The following is a 7,703-nucleotide window of genomic DNA, read 5'->3' on the forward strand; positions in this document are numbered from 1 at the left end:
AATGTATCAGTGGTCAATGCACTGTAAACAGCCAAACCAAATCAAAGACTGGACTTTAAAAGCCAATGCACAACTCACTAGTCCTTTGACATCTAATAAACGTGGGAATGTTTTTAGGACATCTGTGGTTCTCTGTGAGGTCATGCACTAGGTTCTGGCGATGTTCAAAGGTCATCTTCATCTTCTTAAACACACTTGGTTCATCATGGCAATGAAGAAGAAATGATATAGCTTCCTGGCAGGCATCTCCATCAAGCTGCTCAGGCACTGATGCTCCTGATCTTCTGCGATTTGGTCCTTGTGCTTGTGGCACTGTGGTTGCCTTAACTGGTTGTTGAGATTTATTCCTGGACATCGTCTTCAGGCGCTATGCTGAATATCCTGTGCCCTTTTCGCCATCATAGAAATGCTCCTGTTAATAAAAAAATGACATAGATCCATCGTTCATTGATCTTCTTTGAAAACGAAACTGGGACAGTAGCAGGTTTGTAATTTTTTAATTTCTTATGTAAAAACTAGGGCTATGAAAGTTAAAGCAGTTCCTCAAGCAGGTAATCTTGATATTTTAACGTGTTTTTTTATCACAGATTAAAATCTGACAAACTTTCCAGAGCTTGCTGACAATATAAACATAGCATTGCTTACTGTCGAGTTCAGAAAGTAGATTACTTTTATTTAAGCTAAAAAAAACTCAGTACCTCAGCACATTACTGTTGAGTTAACTGTAACTCAATACAGTAAAAAAGGATCTAGTCTGCCAGTCCTAAACCGCACTACACTATTACTGTCTCCCTCCCACGCATACACGGAAATACCAGCATTAAAAATGATATATATATATAAATTATTCTAACTTTGATACCACTCATTACATTTAAATACCCAATATTAAAAGCTTAGTTTTAAGGAGAAGAAAAAGTGTGATTAATTGCAATAAATAACAGACATCTGCTGTGATTAATCTGATTTGTTTTTAATCGATTGACATCACTAGTAAAAACCCATTAACCCAATTCATTCTGAATGGCACTAAGAGCATTCTCACTGATTGTTTTGTGATCTGATCATAGCACACTACCATTTCAGTTGTCCAGGGGTACTTTGACAGCCCATTATAAGATCATTGTAATTCTATATATATTTTTTTAAGCATTTAAAGTAATCACTTAAAGTTCAAGTATAGCGACAGAGTGCATTTAGGCCGTGGCCACGCCGTGGGGAAAACACTCAGCTCAGTTTGAATAGAAGTGAATGGGAAACTGCAGCTCACTGTGTCTTTAAACAGCTTTAACATAGACTGGAGTTGAGGTTTTATATACCCTTTAAAGAAAGGAGAAGATATATACTAACGTCAGGTATGATTAGACTCCATCTGTGTTCGCTTTATATTCAAATTTGAGGGAAAAATAAATAAATAAATCACCAAACAGAGTGCCCAGCCTTCACTTACTTCGACTTGTAATGTACCATTATCTCACAGACACAAGGTAGTCTAGTTAACATTAGTTAAAACTGATCAAAATATTCACATCTATATCGTATTAGGCTGCATTTTATTAACACTACTGTTACCCATATCCTTCTTGTTCTGTGTCACTCTGAATCAAATACTCAACTACAGCTGCACTATTCCACATTATTAGTATTACTAGTAGCAGTATTCTCATTGTTATGCAACAGTCTGAATTACTACTGTAAGTTAATAACCTAAATAAACAGAAGGGCTAAAATGCTTTAAACATTTAAGCTCAATTTTAGATCTTGTTTACCTGCTACTTTAGGTAGTGAGCTCTACAAACTACTACCCACTAATTTCCATTATTTTCTGGGCCAATTTAAATTGTTGTTTAGGTTGTCAAGTATTGATCTCTTGGTAAGCCTTTGGTTTATTTAGGCTATTAACATGCAATATTAATTCAGACTGATGAAGAATGTGAGGATAATGGTTATAGTACTACTAACAATATGGAATAGTGCAATTATACTTGATCTGTTGATAGAGAGTGATACAGGAGTGTTGATAAAATGCAGCTTAATACTCTACAGAACATTCTGACCACAGTGTTAGCTAATGTTAACTAGCTTAGCCTGCCTGGTGTCTCAGTGACCTATTGTTACAAGTCAATTTCCCATTCACTTCTATTCAAACTGAGCAAAATGTTTTCCCCTAATGACACTTCGAGTTCTGTCTCTACGTAAAACTAGTAGAATTTCTGAAAGTAAGCACTTTCTTAAACTTACACAGCCCTTTGGAGAAAAAGGATCCTTCAGTGAAGGAAAGAGTGTAATGATCCCCAGGGCATACTTCTCCTTCTGTTTACGGGATGGAATCCTCCTTTAAAGCAAAAGCAATATTTAAAAATAATAATAAACATGTCCTACTACAGACTACAGGGCACTAATTCAATGCCATTCATTTAAATAAAATCATTACATTCACTCGATATAAAACACTTCAGTCTAAAAATGGTTTAACAGTTTAAGACGCACTTACCCACGCATCTCAGTCATATGGCTGGCCAATATGTTGACAAGCTGTCTCCGGGTCCGATGATTCAGCGATTTCTCTGACTTGTACACTTCAAGGACATCTTGACCTCCAGGTTTCATAACCAAGGCATTTTCTACCATCTATTAAATCCACACGTGAGAAATGTTTTCACTATAAAATTCAGAACCAAAAATTACTGTCATGGGATTTGTTGCAATGAGCGACTTTGTTGGTCACAAGTTCCACGTGCTGTGACTGGTTTGTGCCCTCTTGCCAGTATCAAGTTATCGGATACGATTTACTGTACCATTTACTGTTCATGGCTGGCCAGTTAGAAAACGGTTTTCCTTCTTCCAGTTCGGTCCAACACACATCCACACAACTCTAAACTTCACATTTTGAAGTTCAAAGTTTACTGATGGTGTTGAGAGTCCAAATTGTATAGATCAATTGCTCAAGTACCTCTTTTGCAGCCTCAGCCTCAGAAAACACTGTGGTAGGTGGGTTCCCGTCTCTGAAGTTATGAACAGGTCTGTCTCTGGAGTGTCGACTAAAGAGGTCATTGTCACTTGAAGGTGACAGGGTATCCGTGAGGGAAGATGATGCTGATTGATCTAAAGGAGAATTTTTGTTTTAGATACTTGTATAAAAAAGGAAGACAAAATGTATCCAAAAGAGGTGGAGTGGTATTCATATTTATATCAATGTGTCACACTATGGTTTATATAGTTGCATAATAAAAGAAAAAATGGAAATAATCCACCTCATCTTTAGTGACACTAACACACCTTAAACTGGAACGAGAGGATTTCATATGTTCACTCTACACTTAAAAGTGATATAAAAAAAAAATACTTGTCATTATTTTATGAACAGTAATTTACAGTTAAAATACAGTATACCAAGTATGCACTTTTGGGTCACGGAGTGAAAGAAAAATAATCTAAACTTCAAAGTTCATTTTTTGTTTGTTATACTGAACCATGAGGTCCAAACCTTGATATCCAAGTACTGCACTTCAAAAACCAGCACATTCGTGACCTGCTAGAAATGTGTTACTTGGGGTGGCAAAGCCACCAACAGATACATTTTTATAGTGATTTTTTCAGAAAAATATACCCAACTTTGACATAGCAAGCTGTGGCCTTGTATAGCAAGAATGGGATGCTTATAACCAAATGTACATTTACAAACTTATGCTGGAAGCATGATCGCACTGACTACAACGGAATTTCTAACAAAACCCACCTTCATCAGACTCACTGTCACGTACTGTCAGGCATAAGTCAGGATTGGCCTCCATCAGTTCAAGAAGGATGTCTTCCTCCACTGCCGTGTCACTTTCATCACAAATGTACAGTTCAGATGCAACTGGGAGTCCCAAACTTGTCTTTGACTATAGGAAGATCAACAAGACAAGCCTGTACCAGGTTCAAAACTAAACCTTAGTATACAGCAAAAACCACGCGCCTTGAACACTAAGAGCTCCAGTAAAACGGCACATCCTCTGCATTTTTAAGTTGGAATATAAAGCCAAAGTTCCAATGGAAAAAAAGAGAATACAGATTAGGGAAAAGGTCTGAAGAGAGAAGTTGTTGGGTTTATGGTAAAACCGGCTGCAGTACATGCATAATGTTCTGTATTTACTGCATATGGTTAATCAGAACTATACATAATTCATAATCAGAGTAAAGTTTGATTGACATCTGTTGCAAGATGATTACTTACAAAATTCACCTGCAGCTTTGCATTTTGTGAGTTTCAGTCAAATAAAATATTTTCATCATATATTTCAATTTTGAAATGAATATATTAAAGTTAAAATCTCGTCTCGTCTCGTGAACCCAATATCATGGCTCGTCTCATGAGATGAGGGTCTTGTCACACCCCTAGCAAGAAGCTCCCTGCCCTCTGGTGACTAATGCTGGCAGTGCCATTATTAATGTGATAATGTGATTTAGAGAAATAAATGCCAGTGACATAATGATAATATAATAGCATAAACAAAATTTTCATAGTTTGGGAAATATATATTTTTTTCTTCACCTACTTCAGTCCACACTGTGTGTATGGAGTCGTTATTGAAGCCTTGGTCTTTGACTGTCAACAATACTGTTCAGTTATATATGTGAACAAACATACAAATAAACACAATAGACAATGTCACGGTTATCAAATATTATTGAGGATATGTCTATGTATTGGACGATAAGTTAATAATGTAATATTCGTGACAGGCCTAGTTATTGAGCTGTCATTCCTAACATTTCAAAAACCTGGACAGAGGAAATTTTGCAATAATTCTGCAAAATGCTACTTACCTTCACTGATGAAATCCAAACAGGTGAAGCCAGAGTGTAATCGGATGGACTTCTTGGTACCTTGGTATTTCACCTTCAGCAACATACTGGCATGTCTCAGAACCGACACACAACAGAGGAAATCTAACTTCTACAGGTGCAAGGGGTCATGAACTAAATCTCAACTTCAGCCAAACGGCCAGAAAAGCACAGAAAAAAGGTGATTCCAATGCTATTGGTAGATCTAGCCATGAACGCTGGGCTAAATCTGACCGATAACCAGCAAACAATTTTGCGTGTAAAGTTGTAAACTGCATTCATGCAAATGACAAACTACATTAGCATGAAAATCATGATGGCAAATTAGACATATTAACAAATGACTTGAAACTCACACCTGTCTTTGCTTATATCCCCACAGCTACTCGGTCACAATTACAATAAACTGCTGGTGTTTGTTAGCTAAACAAGTAGAGCTGGTATCTACCAACAAATCTAACTCGATTACACTCACTTAACATTAATACAGCTTTACATCGCAAATAATGTCATGTATAAGTAAAAATATCGGGTTCTTACCTTTTGAATAAGCAGATTAACGCTACAGACGCTCGATCTTCCACCTGCCTCCAGAAAAATGGGCGCGATAAAACCGGATGCAGGAATAACTCAGTGGAAAGTGTAAGGACTCGTTTATCGAGCACCGCCCCAGAGCTGGTTCAACACTGCTGGTGTTCAGAAAACACCGACATCAACACCCACCAACACTAAATCATCTACACTGGAAAATTAACACAATTTCACACGACAGAGTTTGCTGTGTTGTTTTATTACTTCCTATTCGCTGTTTTTCTGTAGTGCCAAAGCAAATGTGTATTTTAGTTGATCCTAATATTCATGTGCGTTTGATGGGCCTTAATAAAGTGGCTGTAATTGTGTTTATTGTTATGATGTCATTGTCTTGACCGCGTGTTTAAATAGATGAACATTAATAAGTGTAGCTGAGGTTCATTTGTGAAATGTAACATTTAAAACTGGACATTAATAAATGCTCTGTGTTATAATTAAGCCGCTGTATCTAATAAACAATGAGGAACTATTACTAAAAGTTAGTTGGGGTTATGGGCGGTGCCAGTTAGACGCAAACCGGAGCCCGTCGCGAATATTCTGGAAGATTCGACACTAAAGACGACCAGCCTCGTTAATTCTGAGCTAGAAATGGAAACAGCGAACACTACAGACAAAACGCCGCAACAAAACCATCAGAACGGCGCAGAAAACAGCGCAAACAGAAAGTTCTGCGGAGCCGCAATCTGCGGACGGAGCAGCGCAGGTGGAGGCAACAGCCGAGACCAGCCAGCATCGAGCAGATTCTACAAGCCGTCCAAACGATGAAAGACGGCTTCACATATGACCAGTCCTAGTTACTCGGTCTTACATTAAAACTTACTTCACATGTCTTGGTTGACATCAGGACAGCAACACTGTAGACACGTCAGAACGTGATACATAAAGCGTAATACAACACCAACTCTCGTCCTCTAGGTGGAGCTCTTTAACGACTTACATCTCACCATTCTCCTTCTAATCAACACACTCCTTCCTGGTCACACCCTGAGTCATGTTCTTGTGGGTATTACACTGATCTTTACCCATGAACATTCCACCTTCAGGAGAGAACAAGTTGTGCTGCATTCTTTAAACAGGTCTTACTGCTTTATGTAAAAGTCTTGTGCCATCTGTCCCAGGCTTTAAGTTTCAGAAGCACATTTGTTCATAAGCAGATTTGCACTGCCACTGCAGTTCATGTCTGTAGGCCCTGTAGCTGTTTTCATGTCTGTATGTGTCTCTGCGTTCCACCTTTAATTGTATGGCATCTTCAGGTGGCAACCAATGATTTAATTTAATTTTTTGGTTTTACCAATTTTACCAATTTAATAATTGGTAAAGAAGCTGCTAACATCAGCTTGCTACTTGACCTCGTCACAGTGACCGAAGTCAGTCTGGACTGACCAAATTCCCTCCATCACCTGATATTTTCTGGCCTGCTGTGAAGAGTTAGCAACACTTTTCTGTTTACACGCTATTCAGAACCTGCACTCTCACACCTAAAGTCTGATAGCTGATTAGACTTTAATAGGAGGCTAATACTGTAGAAAGATGTTTTATATTAGTAGATAAAGGTCACAAGGACGGTAGAGCTGTGAGAGACGTTGATTAATGTGTACAGACTGCGTTTTATTAACCATGAGAAAATCCAGTCTTTCATTAAAAAATGAAGGTTTAAAACTTTCACAAATCACGATTGACCTTCAGTATCAAAGGGGTGTATTGAATATTGTACAAAAATAGAGATTTTATGTCATTTAATGTGGACGAAATAATTTAACATGCTTTCTACATTTCTGTTTTCACACTTTAATATTTCAGACCATTAATCGACTTTAATGTTAGACATTGATAACATGAGTAAACACAAAATGCTGTTTTTAAACGATGATTTCATTTATTGGAGGAAAAATGCTGTTCAGCCCAACCTGGCCCTATGTGAAAAAGTAATTGCCCCCTTAGCTACTGAATCAACTCGTTAACTAAATTCAACTGACTATTAGGTTCAGTTTCACTAGCCACACCGAGGCATGAGCACTGCCAGACCTGTTAGATCTGACCTCCTGGAGGTCTGAGTACTCAGGGGTGTTGCAGCTTTGACATCAACAATAGCGCTTTCCACTGAGGTGGATCACAAAGCTGGTGTGGGTAGTTTAATTAAACAGGTTGGATCATAACAACAGGCAACATCCACATTTTTCCTCCTTCATAAACTAATATTTGATCCTGAAATATAAAGTTGTGAAAATTCTTATCTTGATCTTATCAGATCTTAAGATGTTCTCCCAGTTAATTCAGCTGTG

The 7,703-nt window shown here is 37.9% G+C and overlaps 1 protein-coding gene across 1 annotated transcript in view; it reads left to right on the top strand.

Annotated features, from left to right (window-relative positions):
• Positions 1 to 7,703, top strand: part of LOC119263959 (NACHT, LRR and PYD domains-containing protein 3-like) — a 268,422-nt gene that overhangs the window by 103,029 nt on the left and 157,690 nt on the right. The window contains exon 8 of the mRNA XM_037540845.1: positions 1,681 to 1,698. Within this exon, the coding sequence (XP_037396742.1) occupies positions 1,681 to 1,698 (18 nt within the window). The remainder of the gene's footprint in view (positions 1 to 1,680; positions 1,699 to 7,703) is intronic.

This window comes from Pygocentrus nattereri, chromosome 9 (assembly GCF_015220715.1).
Source record: "Pygocentrus nattereri isolate fPygNat1 chromosome 9, fPygNat1.pri, whole genome shotgun sequence".
NCBI lineage: Eukaryota > Metazoa > Chordata > Actinopteri > Characiformes > Serrasalmidae > Pygocentrus > Pygocentrus nattereri.